The sequence below is a fragment of the Molothrus ater genome, chromosome 5 (genome assembly GCF_012460135.2).
Source record: "Molothrus ater isolate BHLD 08-10-18 breed brown headed cowbird chromosome 5, BPBGC_Mater_1.1, whole genome shotgun sequence".
In the NCBI taxonomy this organism is placed as follows: domain Eukaryota; kingdom Metazoa; phylum Chordata; class Aves; order Passeriformes; family Icteridae; genus Molothrus; species Molothrus ater.
Genome location: NC_050482.2, coordinates 59,006,957 through 59,029,221, shown reverse-complemented (window position 1 = coordinate 59,029,221; position 22,265 = coordinate 59,006,957). Strand labels below are relative to the sequence as shown.

At 45.5% G+C, this 22,265-nt stretch overlaps 1 protein-coding gene across 1 annotated transcript; it reads left to right on the top strand.

Moving 5' to 3' along the window:
* The first annotated feature begins 159 nt into the window (after window positions 1-159).
* On the top strand, window positions 160-21,883 carry SLC37A3 (solute carrier family 37 member 3). The gene is made up of 15 exons (XM_036405033.2): window positions 160-561; window positions 3,394-3,573; window positions 3,658-3,772; window positions 5,473-5,565; window positions 6,001-6,084; window positions 7,270-7,415; window positions 8,023-8,119; window positions 9,158-9,242; window positions 10,305-10,489; window positions 12,901-13,042; window positions 14,205-14,306; window positions 15,808-15,855; window positions 16,670-16,821; window positions 18,534-18,599; window positions 19,413-21,883. The coding sequence occupies exons 2-15, from the start codon at window positions 3,473-3,475 to the stop codon at window positions 19,503-19,505; spliced, it is 1,509 nt and encodes a 502-aa protein (XP_036260926.1). The 5' UTR covers window positions 160-561; window positions 3,394-3,472; the 3' UTR covers window positions 19,506-21,883.
* The last annotated feature ends 382 nt before the right edge of the window (window positions 21,884-22,265 follow it).

Here is a 22,265-nt window from a genome sequence, read left to right as displayed (position 1 = left end):
CTCGGCCGGGCCGCGCAGGGGCCGGGCAGGGGCCGGGCCGCTCGCTCCCGCCCCGCGCAGGGGGCAGGCAGGGCCCCGGCGGCGGCTGCGGCCGGACTACAGCTCCCGCCGCTCCGCGGGACCGCCCGGAAGGGCCGCCTCCTCCCGCCGACTTCCTCCGGCCACGCTGGGCGCCGCGCACGGAACGCGGGGCCGGGCACGGAACGCGGGGCCGGGCGGCTCCCCGGGGCGTGAGGCGGCGGCGGTGGCGGAGCGGGCCCTGCCCTGCCCTGCCCTGCGTTTCCTGCTCGGCTCCGCTCCCCGCCCCGCCGAGGACGTGGCCACAGAGCCCGGAGGGAGCCGCTTCCTCCTCCTCGCCCCCTCCTCGGGCTGGGCTGGGCTGGGCTGGGCTGGGCTGCCGTGCCCGGGGCGGGAGCGCGGCCCGGGCCTCCCCGGCAGCCCGGAGCGCTCTCGGAGCATTGGGGTGCTCGGGGCAGCCCCTTGTCCTTCCTCCCGGAGAGCACCCGGCCGGGCATCCGCGGTGACACACGGTCTGCTTGTGCCGGCTGCCGAGGGCACTGGGTGGGTTTGCGGCTGTGCCGCTGTTCTTCTGTCTCTTTGGAAAAATGGCATAGGGGTGTGGGGGGTTGTTGGTTTGGGTTTTGATGGGGTTTTAATTGTTTTTTAACATTATTATTATTTTGAAGAAAACATCCTTTCGTTTGTTCTGCACTTTGGAATGTTAAGGCTGTGCTTTCCTGCCGGCTTTGGAGGGCAGTAGGGTAGTATTAAGGGTGTTTATTTTGAACTTAAGGTGTCTTATTTAGCCTTTAAGTGAAAGGATAAGGCAGAACACAGAGAAGAGCTTAACAAATAAGGGTGGAAGCCTATCAAAAGCTTACTCAGAATACCGGCTGGCTGTAGGTAAATAGTGCTGAATAGTTATATGAGGCAGTCTAACACTCTAAAAGCACTCCTCTTCCTTTCTTAAAGGCATGTGCTTCACTGCCTTGAGTTCCATGGGTCATCCTGCTGCTGAGCTTTTGCTCTTCCTCCACCACAAAGTTACAGTGGTGTTCTCACAATAATTAGACTAACTTTAAAGAAAAAACTGGTTGCAGACTTTTCTAGCCTAGGAAGAATGCTAGTTTTGAATATAGAAAGGGCAGGATGAAAATAGAGGGAAAACAAAATCTTTCGTGGTTATCTCTATGCTGTGAAAGTGTCCTGTGCCAAAAAGCCTTCTAGAAGGAAGACCTGAGATTGGGGAGCTCTGAGGAACAGATTGTTTCGATAGCAAATGCTGTTTAAAAAAAATCAGGTGACTTTAAGGTCAAACCAGGTCTTAGCTTTAAAAGGACTCAGTATCTTGGACAAATAAGATCTATGTTTGCATGTGTTGACATGAAGCAAGTAGTAAATCTTGTGCTTTGGGCTGCAAACTGATTACCCAAGGAAGGAACTTTTCCCCACAGCATTGCACAACTGGCAGTGTTTTGCTTTCCTGGGGACAGCTCTGTTATCTGCCTGGTGGGAGGGGAGGGAGAGCCAAGGAACCTTTTGTGTTTGACCAGCAGACCGTGTGGCTCACGGGCCTGTAAGGATGGTGGAGCTGTGAAACTGGAGTGCCTTGGCTTCCCTTCTCAGTGCAGCTTGTGTGGGGACAGCCCTGGGCTGTAGGGCTGTAGGGTTACTGCTGCACTGTGCTGCTTGTGTGGGTGCTGAGTCTTCATTCACTGGTGCTGGGACCTCAAGTCAAGGGAGTATCAAGACTGCTTGCAAAGTTGCCTCTTCAGGGCTAGTCTGGCCTTCCCACAGCTCCAGTTGTAGGCACTTTTTTTTCCTCTGTGTGAACCCAAGCAGTCTAGACAGGAGGTGCTGTGTGCCAGCTGGAGCAGCAGCAGTGTGGCCCAAGAGCTCCTGGGCTCTGTGGAGACAGATGGTGCCAGGTCTTGTACAGACTCACTGCATTTGCCCTGGATGAGAATGTGTGCAGGTGTGGTGTAGGGTAAATGTGACTCTGGTGTCTCAAAGCTGTCGTAGCTGGGTCCCTGTTACTCAGAGGATCTCCGTGCCACACTCTGTTTTTGGAGGTCAGATGTGATGTCAGTTTCCACAGTGGTTCACATATCCAGCAGTAGCTGGATATTGCTGTTGGTCAGGCATGTGTCACCACTGGGAGAACAGGGAAGGGAGACTGCCTGCAGTGGAAGGTGTCTTGATGAAAGCTTTCAAAGGAGGAATAGAAAGTCTGTGTGAAATTAAGAGTTTTCAGCCACAGAAATTTGGATGAGAGACTGTCTGGGCAATGACTTCTACTTTATCCAGGTGAGGTTATGAAGCTGAACTTGGAAAGACTTCTGTCAGATGTGCAAATAATTACAAACAGCACCTGTGGATACAAAAGGACTCAAAGGCATTATATTCTGTCTTGTTTCAGTGCTGATCCTCTGGGGGAACAGGGGAGGTGCTTCAGTTTACCTCTCCTCAGCATTCAGAATGTTTGTGGTGTTGCCACGTCTTCTGAAATGTGTGGAGAGAGATTCATCCTCTCACTGCCCAGTGGGGCTGTTTCCCAAAACCTGTTAGCAAACATCATCCCTTGGCCATGCCAGCACAGCTGGGGCATTGGGGAGTGGTGTGACATGGAGCAGCATGAGGAAACTGTGTGTCTGTGATGGCCTTCCCTCAGTACTGACAGTTCCTGGTTCTCTTGAGGTTGAGGCAGGTGTCACCCATGCCCTACACCCATGCCCTGTAGGGACAGGAAGGTGTGACTTGTTCTGTGCTGTACTGATGAGTTAGGGACTGCTGGAGCTGTAATGTCAGGCTTGAGAATAAACAGGAAAGGATTCCAGCTGTTGGATTTCAGCACTGTCCTCACAGCTACTTCCCTTCTTCCATCTATGCAAGTCCACTCTTGGGCATATTCCTTCAACAACATCTTAATGAGGCAGTCAGATCTCAAACCCTTCTCCAGCCATAGCCAAATACTGCTCTTGTGGCTTCATCACCTGAGTGTGTCCAGCCAGGTAGCAGCAGAAAGCTCTTATTTATGGTCACTCTGTAGTGCACCGTGTGTGTAAATGGTGCACAATGGTCTGTAATGGGAGAATGCTGGAAACTGGTAGATCAGGGGAGTGTTCCTTTGGTCCTGGGCACTGAAGAGGCATCTGCTAGGAGAGAACCAAAAAAGAAGTGCCATGAGGGTACTGGGAGAATGGGAATGACAAGACACCTTAAGCCATAGAAGTTACTGAGGAATGTACAAGTGATGAATGGGTAGTGGTGTGAAACAACTTGGAAAGGCATGGCATGGAGTTGTTCTATCTGGATTTGAGCTGTACTTCATACACATGTTTTAATTCAAATTGGTTTTCTCTTCTCCTCCCTTCCCATCTTCTTCTGTTTAAGGGAGAAGAAGAATGACTTAATCACCATCCAGCCCTCGTGGCCAAGGCAGGAGCAGGGCTAGGGCTGCCAGGAACAGAGCATGGCTGTGCCTGGAGGCTTACGGAGGCAGCCTGCCAACAGAGGCCTGGTGTCCCACTGCACCCACCATCATATTGTTGTGTTCCTGCTGACCTTCTTCAGGTAGGCTGAGTGCTCAGAGATTTGTATTTCCACGCTTTCTCCAGAGGAGATTGGGCCAACCTGTGTCTGTGTGTTTCCTGGCAGTTATTCGCTGCTCCATGCCTCCAGAAAAACATTCAGTAATGTCAAAGTCAGCATTTCCAGCCAGTGGACTCCCTCCCCCCGAAACAGCACGGCCCCCGAGCTCCAGCCGTATGAGGTAAGGACACCAGGGAGAAGGGAGTGCTAGGAAAGGTGGGCAGCTGCCAGTGGGCTGAGCTAGGAGAGACTAGGAGAGAAGAGAGCTGTCTGACAGTGCTAGCTGTTATCCTAAATTGATGACATTTTATCTTGCATCTGAAAGGCCTGGTTTCCATGCTGAACATCCAGTACCCCTTGTCTGTGAAATCCTGGTTTCAGTTAAAGCAGTGCTTGCTTGCAGGAAAGGAAGTTTTAAACTGGTTGGTTCTCACAAATGGGAAGGCAAGAACTACCTCCTGGTTCCTACCATGGAGTTTTTAGGGCTTTTTTTTTTTTTTTGTAATGCTTTGTCCTGGTGCTTTTGAGAAATGGAAGAAATCTCACATCAAAATCTTGGTCACAGGCCATGAGATCTATTAGGGTTGGGAGTTCCAAGTCAGCTGCTGGAGCATTGCCTGCATTAGAAATCATTGGTTATTTGAATGTTTGACAGAAGGAATAGAAGGATGACAAATGCTGACTTCTTGTGATAAGTGAAAACAGTACATTTGGCTTGTAATGTGTTCAGGATTTTATAGTATGGCCAAAAGGAGTGAGCATCTCAGGGATATTGAAACAAAATGCAAGGTGTTCATATTTAGTTCCTTAACTAGCATTCAAACAACTAGTATATTTTGGAAACTGTTTTGATTTTTTTGTTTAATATATAGATGGTTTGGTGTTTAGATGGTTTTCTTGGTTAGACACATGCATCTCTTACTGGATGTTGAGATGCATGTGTCTGATCAAGAAAAATGGTCAATCTGACCCTTTAGTTATCAATTTATGTTAAACTAAGTGGATGTGTGATTAGTGTTCTCTGTACAGGATGTTCTCCTGGAGAGGTAGAATCAAGCTGAAACTGTGATATTTGAGTTAGGCACATCTGTAGGTTGGGCTTGGGTTGGGTTTGTTTGTTTTCTGATGGAGGCGTGGTGGGAAGGGAAGAAAACTTTGTTCTGATTCACTTCATTAATTCTTCAAATTATCCTCAAAGCTTGCTATTTTTTTTATCTGATGTCACTAATCTTTCTTTGGGGACAAGTGAAACTTTTTCCCTTTTTTTGATCATATTGAAACTAAAGTGAAACTCAGGGTAAGCACAAAACCCAACAACATTACTGATGACTGGAGTTTGTTGTAAATAGTTTCCAACCAGTCTATTTCTTCCCCTTGTTGCTTTTGTATGCTTTCTTTTTTGTTTGTTTTCTGTCATTTCTTATTTTGGCTGCTGCCACAAATACTTTAAGGGAATTATTCATTTAGTGAAGACAGCAAGAGAAGTACAGAAGAGATGCTGCACGTAAAACAGAATATGCCTTTATTGTATTATTCATTAAAATGCTCATCAGTGTTTCAGAGTAAGAAGCTGTCTAACAGTTGCATGCTTGTTAGAAGTAGGGTTTGTTTTGCCACTCATTTGTCTTGATCCAGGTGAAAGGAGCATTTCTCACTTCTGGTTTACTAGCTTGCATTTTAGAAGTGAAGCAAAGTGTCAGTGGACATTTTCTGCCAGAAGATAATGCCAGAATTGTTCCTGATTTGATAACTAAAGTGTTGGAGAAATGGGAGCTTGCTTGGGCCAGATGCTGTTCTGCTTTGGAGCTGGGGTTTCCATTGAAAAAGAGTAGAATGAGCTATGCCTCTCCCCATTTACCTGTCCAAATTTTCCCTCTGTAGCTCTGGAACAGCAGCCATTTATTTCAAAATGCAGAAGAAGCAACTCTATTCCTGGGAACATTAGACACCATCTTTTTGTTTTCCTATGCTGTGGTGAGTAAAACTAACCCCAAACTGCTCAGCTTTGGTTGACTCTTGTTGGGAAGATCACACCCACAATAAAAAGCTTAGTTCAGAGGCAAAGCTCTTTCAGTTTCTGTTAGTTCTGCCCATGCCTGTCAGCCATGTGAAGATGCTTGTTAACAAACACAAGGGAAATACTATCTCTTCAGAATTTCTTACACCCTGTCACTGGGGAGGACTAGTTCTGTCTCTCCAAGAGTTCCCAGCTGAATTCTTATGAACAAGAAATGTAATGAGCAGCCACAAGCAGGGTTTCTTTGGTGGCAGGAGAAGTGGTTAGAATCAAACTGTATGTTGATGTTACAGCAGTGTTTGGATTAGTATGGCCTTTCTATGTGGTTTTAATTCTTACAGCTGTAAGGTGCAGATCCTCTGGCTTTATTTAATGCTGTGGTTTGTTCTCAGGGTCTCTTTGTCAGCGGCATAGTTGGGGACCGCCTGAATTTACGCTGGGTTTTGTCTTTTGGCATGTGCTCCTCTGCTCTGGTGGTAAGTTGGAACATAGTAGTGGGATTTAAAAATCTGCCTCAGGGTTTCTGGATAGGGTTTTGCTGTAGGGGAGAAGAGGCTGTGTTTCTGTGTGAATCTGCTCATGAGCTGTAGCTGTACCTCAGTGGTCTCAAAGCCTGCAGCTCTAACTTCGTGCTGGATGCATGAACTGCACGGTCTAAAGTGTGGGGCATAGATGACTCTCCCCTTCCTGCAATGTCTAGCTCTGGACGCTGTGTCAGAAGGAAATTCCTGAGTTTGAGACACTGTCTAGAGACTTAAAGAACAGCTTTTGTTCAAGATTAGTGTATTTGGGCTTTGGGGGACTGTTTTGTAGTATAACTTCATCTCTTAGACCATGTATGTTGTTATTGAGGCTTTTGCTTCCAAACACAATCTTTGCTCTGTTCTTTAAAGGACATCCTAACAATACCAGGCAGTCATTTATTTATTTTATAAAATTGCCAGGAAAGTATGTGTCAAAAAAAAATGTCTGCTTAAAATAAAAGCTGCTTTGTGTTAAATTTCAAGCCACTTCAGATAAGTGTAAATCAGTTTTATCTCGTGGTTTTCTGGTTATTAAAGTAGTGGTAAAATGTGTGGAGTGTTTGTTTTACCAGTGGCTACAAACTCCACTGTGGCCTGTTGGGCTCTGCAGACACATGACTGAAGTGTGCATCAAGCACCCTGTGCGACAATGTGTGTTTATTTTGGGTTAGAGCACTTGGTAATTTGAGAGCTGGCTGTAGTATTTGTGTTAAATTTGGTGAGGATACATGACCCGTGAGTGCTCTGTGTTTGCAGAGAGCCTCAGGGATTAGCATGTCAGTACAACAGCAGATCAAGAGACTACTGTATTTTTAGTGTTGGCATTGAAACTATTTGTGTCTTCCTTCTATTCTCCTGTTATAACTGTGCTGTTTGGGGAGGCAAAAGTCTTTTGGAGAGGAAGTGCCATGACAGCACGTTTGTCTGGAGTCAGAGCTGTGCTGGCTCAGCAGAGGGTGCTGTGAGCCCTGTGCTGTGTGTGTCTCAAATTACACCAGCCTGGCCTCTGCCCTGGCCCCTGCACAGCTCCCTGAAAGCTTGTTCCTTTTTTTAGGACCCCACTCCTGCTCGTCTTACTGCTCCTACTGAGCAGTAGCCTCAGGTTGTCTTCTCTGTTTCCCCCCTGCTCTCCTCTAGGTGTTCTCATTTGGCACACTCACAGAATGGTTGCATTTCTACAACAAGTGGTTCTACTGCTGTCTCTGGGTTGTGAATGGCTTGCTGCAGTCCACTGGCTGGCCCTGTGTGGTTGCTGTCATGGGAAATTGGTTTGGAAAAGCTGGGTAAGTTGAGTTTTCTTCAGTGACTCACTTATCCGACATGCTGAGTAACAGATTGAGCTGAAATGCTCAAACCAGAAAGGCCAACTGTTAGATCATAATTAAAATTAGGTAGGATGAAATATGCCTTACTTGTTACATTCTCTTTCACTTTTTTTGTGGAGCCACAGAACAGCCTGGTGTGAACACAGCTGTGTGTTAAAAGCATAGGTTCAAACTTCAAAAATCCCATAGTGCAGAGTGACTGAACTTTAATTTTCCTACCACTGAAAAACCTGTTTCTATCTGCTTAAAGAGGCTAATGACAACTGAGTCATGCTAGGTTCTACTCTCACTTTGGGGTATTGCAGAGGAGCTCTAGTCATAGTTTGTAACCTTGTTTCCAGCTCACTCTCCTTTAACACAGATGTTTCAGGGTTTCTGGCTTATCTATTTGGCACCTCCAAGCTGTTATGTGTTTTAAGTGAACTTTGAGCTCCTTTGAAGTGGAAGGGAAAATGGTGTAACTTTATTCAGAAGTTAAAGTTCACTTGAATGTTTTGTTTTTGTCTTGTTCTTAATGTCATCTGTCCTTGCATTGTCTGCTTCAAATCTTCTTTCCCTTCTGCAGGAGAGGTTTTGTCTTTGGACTCTGGAGTGCCTGTGCATCTGTGGGAAATATCCTTGGAGCATTCCTTGCCTCCTGTGTTCTCAAGTATGGCTATGAGGTAGGTATTGCTGCCTGGCTTCTAGCTACACCTGCATGTCTGAATGGGGCAGGGCACTGTTTTTTTATCCTGTCTTTGAGAGGTAACAGCCTCATGTATCCAACTTCATCTTCCTGAATTCTGTGGAGGCAGAATAGAAAGGCTTTTCCTTTCCCGACTCTTCCAAGCTGGGAGAAATGAGCCCAAGACTCCTCTGTAAAAGGGACTGATGTTATTAAGGAACTCTAGTGTCACATTATACCTTCTTCTGATTTGGGTGGCTTCAAGTGCTCTTCAGAGTCACCCATCACAGGTTCTGAGTTGACTGGAGTCCCTGGAGCTGGAAGGGCATGGAGACATAGCTGCTGTGCCTGGGAAGAGGCCAGGCTGTCGTGTGGCAGTGGACAGCTGAGCATAGGGAATGGGAGTGACCCAGCATATCTCATAGCATGGGGCCTCTGAGGAGGCTGGCAGAGCTGAGCTGGTCACTCTGGACATGAGAAGGCTTAGAGCACCAAGAGCAGCCTTTCAAAGCCTGGCAGAAGTTTGCTGAGAAATCAGAGCCAGACTCTTTCCAGGACTGCACTTTGAGAGAGCAAAAAAGCAGTGAGTGTAAAGTGAAGCAGGGATGGTTCCATTTGGATGTTTGGAAAACCATTTTCCTATGATGTATGTTGGGCACTGGAACAATGGGACAGACCCTGGAGGATCTGCCTTTGGAGGATTTCAAGAATCTGATTGATCAAGGCTCTGAGCAACCTTGTCTGAATTTGGTGCTTGACTCTTCTTTGAGCAGTCCCTTCCAATAGAGCTGGATCTCTGGTTGTGTTGGCTCAGCTCCTTCCTCACTGCTGTCAGTACAGATAAGCCTAGATGGGACCCAGTCTGTTCAGGGGATGCAGAGATCACTTGTTTCCAGGTGTCATGGATGCAATCTGGGTTGTTGCAGCTGTGTTTGCTCCCTCATGAAGTTGGAATATAAAGAAACCCTCATTAGAAAGGGAGGTGTCTGTGACTGAAAGTGCTTTAAAAAAGAATGTTTTATTTATTTCTGCTCAGTATGCTTTCCTGGTGACGGCCTCTGTGCAGTTTGCTGGAGGAGTCATTGTGTTCTTCGGGCTCCTGACGTCGCCGAAGGAAGTGGGTGAGTGGAAGAGCTGTGCTATTTCAGTCCCTTCAGGAGAGCAGATCTGCAGCTTCCCATGGAGTACTGCTCATTCTGACAGCATTTATCCTCAGGGCTCTTAGCAAATGGTGCTGCACCTTAGTGCATTCAATGGAGCAAATGCTTTACTTGCCAAGATCACACTATATGTTGCCATGTGTCACATGAATAGGGTCTGGATGTTTTTTAAAGCAAAGTAAAACAGCCTGGCTCTAACATCTCCACTAGCATATGCCTAATTATCCTAATTATCAGTTTTTCTTCACCTGAAACATCAGTGTTTGTTAAAGAAACAGCAGGCAAACTGATAACTGGCTATTGTAGGAGAAAACTATGGCAAGCCTTAAGTGTGCAATAGGAAGGGAAAGTAACTTTGGTCTGCAGGTCTCCCACAGCCAGATAAATAACTTTTGGGTTGGATGTGTTTCTTCTCTGAGGAGGTGGTAGGCAAGTCAGAGTGCAACAGGGAAACAAAAGAACTTTGGGGCTTTGACAGGGCTATGGAGGAGGTTTCCCAGGTACCTGCAAAAGCTGTAAAGTTGGGAGCTCTAAAGCTGCCATAAAGTGTGCTCGTAAGAGTGCTCTGCATCCCAGGAAGCACAATGCAGTTCCCAGGCCTTCCATTCCAGCAGAGGCATTAACAGCAGCAGGTGTCTGAGGCCCTGCTGCTGCTCTCAGCCTCCACACTTGAGGGAGGTGGCACCCAGGGCCAGGCTGAGGATCCCAAGCCCTCAATAAGGGGGGGAAGTGCACTAATTTGTTGTGTCTTCCAACTAATGGCCAGACACTCAGAGCAGACAAAGCGACGCCAGGATCACACAGTACTTTCAAGAGCCCTAGAAGACAAAGGGTAGAAACTGGCGGCACTGCAGAACACCATCTAGAAGAGTTTCTAAGCCACAGGAGGATGGAGGTATGGGAGAGCAAGGGAACTGCTGGAAGCTAGAATTGCTTAAAAGAAGTGAGCATAGCTTTAGAGTGGGGAGAGGGTGAACAGGCTGTGGTCTGTTTTTCCTGTCGCTTATTCCTTGTAAAACTTAGGCCTCCCTGAGCTTGGAGCAGATGAAGATGAAGCCAGTGTGGAAGAAGATGCCAACAGACCCCTAATGGGCAATGATGATGTAGATGATGATGACCAGAATTACTCCATTCAAGCAACTGACAATGACAACCAGCCCAAGGCCATTGGCTTCTTCCAGGCTTGTTGCCTTCCTGGTGTAGTACTGGTGAGGATGCAGATTCTTAAGTAAGAGCTGACTTAACTGTTGAACAAAAAGCTGTCTTTTTGTGTTGTCAGGATTTGTACACATCATTGTTAATATGCTGACCATACGTTGTAGTAGTTGGCATCTGATGTCTCATGCTGTTAAAATGTTGGGGTTGGGCCTGCTATCCTTGTGTACATGGATGATGCTGTCTGGATGTGTGCTGTGTGTTGCTCTTCCCATCCTGCTTCATGGAGTGCATGTAATGGGCCAGTGAAGTGCAGCAGAGATCCTGCCCTTCCTGCTGTGAATTTGCAAGGGAGGCCATGGCCAAAGGTGGCTGTAGGATGCTTCCTTGGTGAGCCTGCCCTGAGGAGTGGGGTTCTCACTCCTAACTGAGCATCACACAGAGAGAGCTCTGTGGCACTGATTCTGAGATTTGGAGTTTTTCAGTTATCTTAAAGCAGAAAGCTGGCCTGAAAAGCCTGAATCAGCATGATGTAACATCTGGCAAAGTGTGCAGGGTGTTTTATGAGCAACAGGAAACAAGGCCTGATGACGCAGTTTCCACGTATCCTTGTCCTGTCCCTTGAAAACTTGTGCTTCTGTATCAGCAGTGTTGCCCAATTCATGTTCAGCTGAACAGTTAACCTGTCATTTAAAAACAGGGTTAACCTTCTGCAGCAGGACATACATTCTGTGTGCCCCCTGAATACTAGAACCAGTACAAGAAAGGGGGCACAGTGGCTGCTCAGCAGAGCAGTGGGAACTGCCTGGATTTGCCATGGAGCAGAACTACTGAATGGGCAGTGTTGTCAGGTACCCTTATTGAGCAAAGCAGTTGGCTGCTGTGATTAAGGCAACAGAAAATCTGGAAGGGATGGGGGCATTGTCAGTGTGCTGAGTGCAGGACAACCACAGTCCTGTTGTTAAGGCTGCAGTTGAGGGATGGCAAAAGAAAGCAAACCCATCTTGAGTTCTTTCCTACTCTGGATAAATGCCTCACACAAAATGTTAGTGATGGTGTCTGCCTCAGTTGATCTGTGACTTTTTTCACTGGCCTGAGCAAAAGGAGATGGCAGCAGCTGAGGTTGCTTGCCTTGAACTTCGGGTTTTGGGGACACATTCCAGGCTCTAATCCGGCAACCTGAGCACCTCTGAGTTGGAGTTTATCTGATGTCAACTGAGTGCCCATCCAAACAGGGGTACCATGTCAGATTGGTGAGAGACCAAATACTGAGAGAATCTCCAAAGCCTTGTCAAGATTCTACAAATAATTCATTTGACATATTTTTTCTGTAGCTCCTCTCATCTCCTGCTGAGTGATACAGTGGAAGAGTTTTAGCACAGACAGCTTTCCCCTGAGCCTCTAGGAATTCAATGTTTAATCACTCAGACAATCTGGTAGACAGTTTCTTAGTGAGTTGTAATAAATATCACTTTGTACAGTGTACTTTTCACACCCAGAAGCAGGAGAACCCTACCAAACATCCCCATGTCTTCCATTTATGGTGGAAATTAGTTTGTGTCCTGTAAGAGTGAAAAAGCATTAGTAATACAGCTTAGAAGTCTGTATCTATTAAAATAATATAAATTCAGAAGAGGTGATTTTGTGGAATTTAATATATATAAAAGATGTGCTTTTTGAAATTCAAAGTCAAGTGTCCATATGCACAGAGCCTCAAAGGCTGTGCTTTAACGTCTTCATCCTAGTTTGCCTTTTCCAATGAATTCCTTGAACTGCTGTCTTTACTGAAGTAGGGTGACCTGTCCCTCTGCATGCTGGGCCAGCAGCCCCTGAGAACTAATCTTTGCCACACACATGAAGGCTCTGTAGGTGGGGATCTGCTAGCTAAGGACAAACTGAGCCCAGCAACCAAAAGAAAGTTGTCTCAGCTGTTGGGTGTGGAAGCCTGTGCTCAGCTTTGGGCAAACCTTTCATCCCATGTCCTGGAATACCTGCCTGGGGATTATGAGTGAAACTTTCTCTTCTGGTGCTGTAAGCAGATGAGCCTTCTGAGCAGCACAAGCTAGCACAGAGGAACCACTTCACATAACTTTTCTCAGCATGATGAACAGATGACTAAATCTCAAGCTTGTTTTGTGTCACATGGCTGGCTCTCTTCAGAAAGTGAATTAGATTTTCTTCATTTTTTTTGAAGCCTAGTGTCATTTCCTCTCAAGATTACACTGAAAGTGCATTAACCCATTGCATTCAGTGATAAAAAAATAACCTTTTTGACAATGATTTTTGTATTCCTGGGTTCCCTTTGATGTTCAGCATTAAACTTTCATGATGCTGCCTTCTTACCTGAAATTCAGAAGTGCTTTCCTCTGAAAGCTTTAGCTGGATACAGAGCTTTATGGAAATAAGCAGAAATGCTGCTTGCATTTCTCAAGTGCTAACTGCTCGCTGACCCTCTTTGTTCCAGTACTCCTTGGCCTATGCCTGCTTGAAGCTGGTGAATTACTCATTCTTCTTCTGGCTGCCCTTCTACCTCAGCAGCAACTTTGGATGGAAAGAAGCAGAAGCTGACCAGCTCTCAATCTGGTATGATGTGGGAGGAATCATAGGTGAGTGAGCAGGGGAGTGACACCTTCTTGCAGCTGCCTCCCCAGTGTCTGAGAATGAGAGACAGTGAATGCAGCCAGAGCAGTTGTGTTCAGTGGGATCTAGCTGGTCACTTAATGTGGGAAAAGTCTAAGTTTGTTTGTGGCTGCTTGGCTTATGTTTTTTTCCTTGAACACAAAGTATATGACCCCCTCAAGAGTTAACATATTAGAGTTAACATATAAGAAAAGTTCTATGTACCAAATGGGGCCCCTGCTTGCTACTTCCTTTCTGACAGGTACCCTTGGGGATGATTTAGATCTGGACTTGGTGGATTCTGTACTGTCCTGTCTGTCCTGTCTTTCTAAGGACAGACTCTTTGCAGATCTCAGGAGAGCAGGCACCAGCTGTGTTACATTCAGAAATTAAACCTAATTGCTTTTATTTCTGCTGGCTGCAAAACCTGACCTGGTTCCTCCAGAATCAAGAGTACATTCTGTATATGTGTTTAGACTTCCACTCTCCTGTCCTCCGGTTCTAGTTTTATTCCCTTGTCCAGTTAGCTTTAATAGACATCTTGTTTGGGTCCATTCAGGGTCTGGTTTTGCCTCTGTGGCATTTTCTGCACTAGGCTTTCTCAGCATTCTGACTTTTACCAGCAGAGCAGTTCCTGCAGAGGTACCAATGGTACATAAAGTGATTTTTATTGGCCTTTGGCATTTGTTGCATTCAGTTGCACCTGCCCTAAGTAGGTGAGACAGCAGAGAATGTGAGGGCCCCTGTGTTGATAATGTTTTCCCTGTGAGAAAGAGCTGCCTTTTCTTGCACTTTTAGATAAAGGAGCCAGTCAAAGCATTCAGCTTGCTTAATCCAGGGTCGTGGTGGTCCTAGAGCTGTGGTGATTCTGTAGGGGAAGAGGAAGGAAAGTAGGAGCATTGGCTAGTGGCATGCCAGAAAATAAAAGAAGCAATAAACTCCCAGTAAATCAGTATGAGTAGTTTTCTCTGCTTTATCTGAGACTTAAATTTACTGTTGTCTCTGTGTCCAGGGCAGTAAGGGCAGGAGGCTTAGCTCAGGATTTTAGAGGGAATGTGTATTGATGAGGAGGCCACTGCACTCAGTGAAACAAGCTTTGTTCAAGGTGTCAGCATCCTGAGCCTGACAGTGAAACTTCTTTTTTACCAGGTGGGACCATCCAGGGCTTGATTTCTGATGTGCTGCAGAAGAGAGCCCCCGTGCTGGCAGTGAGCCTGCTCTTTGCTGTGGGCTCTCTCTTTGGATACAGCCGTGAGTACTCGTGTGCTGCACAGGGATGAGAGGCTCCTTCAGTACCTCCTGGAGAGAACCAGAGCACAGCCTGTTCTCATTAGGTTTTCTGGTCTTCAGACTGCTTCTGGATCAGAATGGGGCCTTTTGGTCTATTTTGCTCAAGTGTGGCACTGCACAGAAAGAAATCTGTTCTCTGGTTAATTGGGTGGAAATGAATTCTCTGAGTGGCTGGATTTCCCTGTAGTGGTGAGTTATGGCACTGATCCTTCTGGTACTGATCCTTTTCCAGTGTCAATGAGATTTTTGGCATTGTCATTATGTCAACACCATAGTTGGCAGAGCAAGAAGTCTCAGGTGCATCCCTATACTATGAGGAAAGAGAATCTGGGGACAGATGTGTGCTGCAGTATATATTCACTACTCAGAGACTGGAGAAGCTCTTAGACTTCACTACTTCTGAAAGTGGTGAAATTGGAGAGTTTCTGCCTCTTTTATGATAGATATAGTTTTTGGTGTCCAGTTTTTGAAAGGAATCTTGGGAAAACAGTGTAAGGAGATGGGAATATGTAATTTCTGTGGAACATCTATGAAGCACTTCTAGGGATGACAGGTTTGTGTTTTCAGACAATGTCCTGTGGTACAGAATGATTTAACTCACTGGGATGCCATTTCACTTCTCTGTGTGTTCCTCCAAAATGGGATGGTGGTCCAGACAGACTTTTATAGAGCACTTTGAGATCTGTGGGCAGAAATTTCTGCCGGATCTGGAAATGAACAGTGGCTTTTGGAATTATGCAGGCTTACTCAGATGGTCTTGAAGTAAGGTCAATAAGTTATTATCATTGAATAGCAAGGATTGGGTTTGGTGGAGTTTTTGTAGGCTCTTGTGTTAACTCATTGCTTTAAAAAGTGAATTGGAAATAAACATGAAATTATTGCTGATGAAGTTTGAAGTTTGTGACTAGGTAGCAGAACAGCCAGAGCCCCAGATGTCTTGTATTTAGCTGAAAATGTGCTGCTGTCTGGGCAGATACAGAAGCCTCAGGTGATCCAAAGTTCCTGCAGTGTGATAATTCAGCTTCCATCAGCCAAGCCAGGAAATCTTATTGTGCCCATAAGAGGGATAATGGCCTGAGAATATATGAAGAGGGTGCACCTTGCCTGGTGCAGTAACTCACCATGTGTGGGCCCTGAGGGGAAGGGAGTGAGGAATTCAGGTGATGCCTGGAGGTGAGATACCAGGGAAAACTGTCTGAGAGGCACTGAGGGGCTGTAGTGGAAAACTAGCAGCATGTGCACATGCTGCTGGAAAGGCAAGGGGAACCTGTAGGTGTTCAGACATGGCTTTGTAAGGAGGAATTTGTGTTTTGGAAAATGTAGGAAGAATCAAAGAGCTGATTCAAGTGCTGAATACTTTGTGATGAGAGTTTGAGCTGAGTCTGACTTCTCCAGAGAGATAAATGAAGGATTCTCTTACCATTCAAGTTTTATTTACACTCACCTGGTCTTTCTCTTGCAGGTTCCCCAAACAGCAAACCCATCAATGCTGTGATCATGGCAATTACAGGTAACTCCTCAAAATCCACTGTTATGCTGGTAGAAATGTAAATTCATTGCAGAACAATCAGTAACACCAGCCAGGTGGTGGTAAGATGTTTGTGTGTGCTGCCATCTCTGCTGGTTTTGCAGAAAGAGTTAAAATTGGGCCCCAGTTTCTGTTACTTTTGGAAAACAGCTGTAGGAAAACTGCCTTACAGAGGGAGGTATAGAATATAGACTGTGTAGAATCATGGCCTGGAACTGAGGGGATCTGTCTTGGCTCAGTGTGATGGAGGTGGATTTATGCCAAAATACCTAGCAATGATCTGGTATCTGAGGAAGTGGGGATATGGCAGAGTCATGAGCTGCAGCTCAAACTTGAGGGTGTTTGTCAGAATCCAAAATACCCTCTGTGCTGGGAGAGGTCACAAGCTTTTTGTGCTGCCACACATACTGTGCTGTGTTATGGAATTAGGCCTGCATGAATAGAGCCTTTATTTCCAAACACTCTTATTTCAGAGCTCTCTGTCCTGTTGTTGTGGGTATTTTTTTTGCCTTCCATCTCTTCCATGAACCCCTGGAGACTGAGGCTGTAGCATGGGTGTCCATGCTAATTAAAATGTTCTTGTTAGCTATTTCTGTGTGACTACTCCAGATATTCAGGGTGTTCCATGACTGTGTGTTTCAGGTATCGTTTACCTGCAGTTTGTCTCTGAGCACTGTCCCTGGACTTAATTCTTGTCCTGAGCTTTCATGGTAGAAAATCTGTGTTTTGAAGATGTTTTGTTGAGAATCTTTGTGAGTATTGTTTTGCACCAAGGCTGTTTTCTTGTCACTTTCAGGATTTTTCATCGGAGGCCCTTCTAACATGATCAGTTCTGCAATTTCTGCTGACCTGGGGCGTCAGGATCTGGTGAAAGGCAGCAGCGAGGCTCTGGCAACAGTCACAGGAATTGTGGATGGAACAGGCAGTATTGGTGCTGCCGTGGGCCAGGTGAGGCTGCCAAGGAAAAGAGAGGTCTGGGGAAGGAGGAAAAGTGTCTGTTGTGGTTATAGATGTTAGTGCATTCCTCAATCTGAATTTGTGTTGGGGGAGAAAAAGAGGGTTGGGGTTTTTTAAAAATAATTACTTTAGAATCAAACAGGGGAACATGTCTGTTTTAACAAAGTTTCCAGTGGAAACAATGTAATTAAGAACTAAACTAAGTATTCACAGTGCTAATGTTAAGGCACTTTGGTAATTCAAGTGAATTTTACAGACTTTCATATCCTGAACTTCAAAATACTTTTTTCACACTTTGCAAAGCTTTTTGAAGTTTGGTTTTTTGTTTTTTTTTTTTTTTTTTTGTTTTGAAGTGATAGGCAAACCTTCTCTTACAGAAAAGTGTATCTCTGTAACTGAGTAAAATTGGAATACTTATTATGAATGTTACAGTGTATATGAAGTGATTTAAAATTTGCTCTTATTTGTGCTTTCTCTTTTTATCTGTGGATGTCTTTTACACCTTTTTAACCCAGCTCCACTTGCTCCAGTAGTCCTTACAGTCTGAGAAGTGGAGTGTTGCAGAGGAGGAAGTGACAGTGTGCCCACTGGGGATGTTTTCTTCTCAAATACAAGTGTTAGCTACGTGAAAGAACACAGTGGTGCTTTGGGGAGGATTTAGTAGAGAGATTGGAGCCAGTGTTTCTCCAGGCATCCTCCAGTGGTGGTAAAATACCAAGGATGCAGACGAGGCTTGTGAGTTTCTTTTCTAGAAAGAGCTTTGGGTTTGTGCTTGCCATTGACTGCCTGATAAATACAATCATTCAGTCACTGTTTTGTAGAATAGATGCTGCTTATCTCTGAACATGGAAAATTACAAGTGCTTTGAGGACAAATATCAGTGCACTGTTACACTCAGTGACCTTCTGGCATCATCTCAGTGTTTTTGTCTTCCCACACACATACCATCCAAACTCACATCATCATAAAAAATGGGTCTTTGCTTCTGAGAGATTCCACCTGCCTCCCCTTCCAACACTGCATTTATTCCAGCAGAGACAAGCACGACGTCATTCCGGGGGTGTGTGAGTGACAGTAAATGCACAATGAGCATGTTGGAAATTCACATCCTGTTCTGATATACCCAGTGGTGAAGAAGGAGGCCCCTGTGCAATATCTGAGTATAAATCTGCTAATAAGAGATAGATTTTCTTGTCTGGCCCGGCTGCCCAGTTGAGCCAGGATGCAACTCAGAACAGAGTGTAGTCTCAAGTGTCTTGGCTAGATGAAGGGTTAAGCAGTTACTGGTGGCACAGCTCTTGAAAATGTCCTGTGTAATTTATAACCCATTCTAGAGCTTTTAGTTCTTCTGAGAGTACTTAGATCCACTTATGTCCCAGTGTTCCGTGCAAAAACCTCGTATTCAGCAGAGTCAATTTGTCACCCTTTGAAACTGTAGTTCATTTCTGTCTTTGTGCTGTTCTTAGTTACTGTAAAGCTTCGGGGTGGTGTCTCTGCTTTGCTGAAACTGTGGGTTTTGTACAGAAAAAGGCTGCTGTCCTGAGTCATCCCTTCTGACAGGAAAAGATCAGTTGGAAGATTTTGTGATCAGCTCTGTGTGGAGTGCCAACAGCCCACAAAGTCTAGAAAATGAAAGTATGATGCCTGAAAGTCGTGTTTATCTTCCCAGTTTGAATAATATTTTTTTTTTCCTTTCTGTTTAGTATCTAGTGTCTTTGATCCAGGAGAACCTGGGATGGATGTGGGTTTTCTATTTCTTCATTCTAATGGTAAGAAATCACCTTTTTAGAAAATTCTTTGTTGAAGCTCAATTTGCCATGGGATGTTTTTGTGGGAACATGAGAACTGTGACTTCTGATACCGTTCTCAAAGTGGTCAGTGGTGTGGCTTTGCCTCAGGTTGTCTAAGTCAAATGAGTTCATTTTGCATCTTTTAAAGTCATGTTACCCAACAGGAACTGAGATTCTAGCAGAGACACAAAAGTACTTGCCCAAAAAAACCTGTATGCATTTCCTAAATCAAATACCACCTGACTTCCAAGGCGGGATTTCTCCCTCCTGCATCTCCATGGTACATAGTTCCTAATATTTTCAGAGAGCTGAAGTTAAGCTGCTTGTTTGTTAGGTTTTGAAGATTAGTGGAAAGAGTGGTGAGGGTACTGAAACAAAACTGAAAATGCCTTGGCCCTGTTTTGCTGCTGGGGCAGAGAGCTGTTGAGGCCCTGATGTCCTCAGCATCACCACAGTGGTGAACACTGCACAATTTACTTGGTCTTCTCTGCTGGAAGTGCCAGGAGATGTCTCTGCCTCTGTGCTGGCAAGGGAGAAGGCCACTTTGGTAACCAGCAGAGGTGGTGAGGAGCAAGGTCCCTGAGGAGCTGGAGAGCTCATCCTTATGAAAAGGTGATCGTGCCAGCTGAAATTGTATGAGCTTTCCTGCAAGCTCAGCCCTTCCTCTGCTGTGCCACTCTGTCACTGCTTCTCTAAGCCTGTGTCTTCCTGGGATGGCCTTGGATGCACATTGAGCAAGGGGGACTGCAGCTCTGGTTGCTCTAATCGTCCTGGATTTGCTTCTTTCCACAGACGAGTTCCACAATCCTGTTCATTTCACCCCTGATAGTGAGGGAGATCAGGCTGCTGCTGCATGAGCGGCGCCTGCAAATGCTGGCAGAGTGACTTCTACTCCCTCTGCCTGGACTGCTGTGTGCAACTGACAGCTGGGACACTCAGCAGAACTCTGGGAGACTTGTTTGTTACATCCTCCAGGTTTGGACTGATTCAAAACAACTCTACAAGACTTGGTTGACTTGCCTGTGGTGAGCTCAGTCATGAAGCACCAAATACCTGAGACCACCTGTGTCATGGAGCTGCTGACCTAAGCCAGACAATCCAAGGGACTGATGGATTGTCCCAGCCTCCCAGACCCTTCCAGCAGTCACACCAGGGTCTTCTGTTGGGTGTCTCATTCCTATACCTTTTCTTATTTATTTCTGGATTGCTGACCAAAGTCAGCTCTTTGAAACTGACAGTTTTTGGGAGGCTGTCTTGCAATGAATCTCGATGCTCTTTTGTGCTGGTGAAATCATACAGTGCAGTTCATGGATAGTCCTAAATTTCAGATCACCTTAGTTTTTAGAATGGGCAAAAACAATTAATTGGGATTTATGCTGTCCAGTTGTTTAAAAACTGCTGTTGCTAAATCTCTGCACAGATGGACCTCTGTTACCCCCCATCTATTAACTGTTACATATTCCAGTAGAGTCACATGAAGAAGTTACCTCTGTATTTGTTTTTAACATTTTTAATAATGTTACTAATCTCTGAGAAATGAGATTTCATTTTTTAAACTGTTGAAGCAGACAAATAGTGTGCAATACTTTATGTAATCTCTGAAATAAGCCTTAATAGGTCCTTTGTGTCTAAAGGATCCTTGAATGGCTTCAGGGATCAGTAATGGGACACAAACACTTTCACTACTTTGTTTATTGAACCTGACCAATACTGACCAAAATGGGTGTGAGGTGACCTTCTGAAGGAAACTGGTGTCACTGACTTCATACTCCTTGGGCAATTGCCTATCTCTAGCAAAGCAGGATCAGAATGGAATTAAAGGAATTTAAGGGACCTGGCAGCTCTCAGAGAGGGGCTGAAGTGTACTCGTGGAGTAGCATTAATGAGCAATTCATTAATGCTACTCCATTAGCATTAATGCTGCTGTTTCCCCTCATGCTCCTGTGGCTATGGCTGCATAGGGGACCTCAAGCTCCAGGGTTTGGAAGCTTAAGTTGTACCTTGAAGGGAAAGATAGATGCAAGTCTGCCTGCAAGCACTAAAAACAAGTGGCTGTGCTTGCTGTGGTGGTGTTTGAGTGCTTTGCAGTACTCTGGTAAGTGGGGTGACCAACTGACAGCTCTAACATTTATTGCTGATCTTAATGGGATCACTGAGTAACTTCTCAAAAAACTGCTTTCTGGTTATGCTTTGAGATGTTTCATTGTAATTGGTCTGTGTTAACCTGCAGAACTTGTGAGCAACACTCTGTCTAACTAGTCAGTGCCTGGATGGAGGTGGGGAGCAGCAAAAGTTGGAGCTGAGAATTTGAAACTTTTTTAATGGGAACAGTTGCCTTTTCAAAATGTGCATTGATGTTATTTTTTATTTTTTAATTGATGAATGTCAATTTTTAGTCATGTGTTGATGAACATCATTAGTGCCTTACTGTTTTACAGTTTTGAACGGTTGCTTGGTGGTTGCTGCTTCTGTAGTTATGTCTCCATGCACAGCTTTGCTTAATGTGGAACTCAGTTGCCCCATTATTTTTTTTTGAGTCTTTTTTTTTGGTTGGAGGTGATTGTTGCATTTTTTTGTTGACCCTCAAAGTATTTCAGTGCTTGGGAAAATGATGCCATTAAGCTGATATGGGGCCTGAGTCCTGTTCTTGACTCTTCTCATTCCCATTCCAATTTTTGCCTGTATAATTAGAGCAGGAGACTGAGAATCTATCATCCTGTTCTGAGAATTATGCCCTGGGGTTAGTGTTCACATCCCAAGCTACTCATTAGTCCCTGTACAAATAGAATGAAAACTCCCTGAAATTTAGTTCTCAAATGGATCGTGGCACCATTGCCTGAGCCACAACATCTGAGAATCTCTGGTTTCAAATTCCAACCTGGATGAACTTTTTGGCTGCCTCTCTGGGCAGCAGATAAGCTTCTGATGAAAGGTGGGGTGGGAAAGGGACGTTGCTGGGGTCGAGGGGGAGGAGAAGGCCGGCCCCTGTAACAAATGGCTTCCTGTAAACAGCTCTGTCCCCTCTTGAGAAGTGTCAGCAGTGATGGAGCGCCAAGCCCGGGCCTCCCAGCCGCTGCATCCGAGCACGTGGTGCTTTGGGACCACCCCCAGTGAGTGAGGTGTGCCCAGGGCCTGGGGATTGCTGCTGTGCTTGTCCTGAGTTTGCAGTTCTGTGTGTTTCTCCAGGGTGCTCTGAGGGAGAAAGGTTTTCGATCTGGTCATGGCTGAACTGACCTCACATAAATAAACATTCTTTGACTTGATCTGGGCTTGTCCTTCCGTGTGCTTTATTCCACTCTCCCTGGTGTGGTTCTGCTGAGCATCCTCCTCTTCCTCCCTTCCTCCTCCTCACAGGTCTGGCTCTAGCAGCTGCTTTTCACTCAGCTGCTGTGAAGACCTGAGCCCTGACTAATGCTGAAACGAAACCCTCATCCCAGCCTAAAAGGGGACCATGTTCCAGGGCTGCAGTTTGGCCCTCTTCCTGATCAGGCTCACAGGAAGTTTTGTGAGAGTCTCCTAACAGAGGTATGGTGTAACTAATGGTCCTACAGGAACTGGACTGTATACTTGGTTTTATTAATTTGTTTCTTTGTTGATCTGCATGTAGAAGTCAGGTGTTCTTCCCTTGGAATTAAATGTGCCATG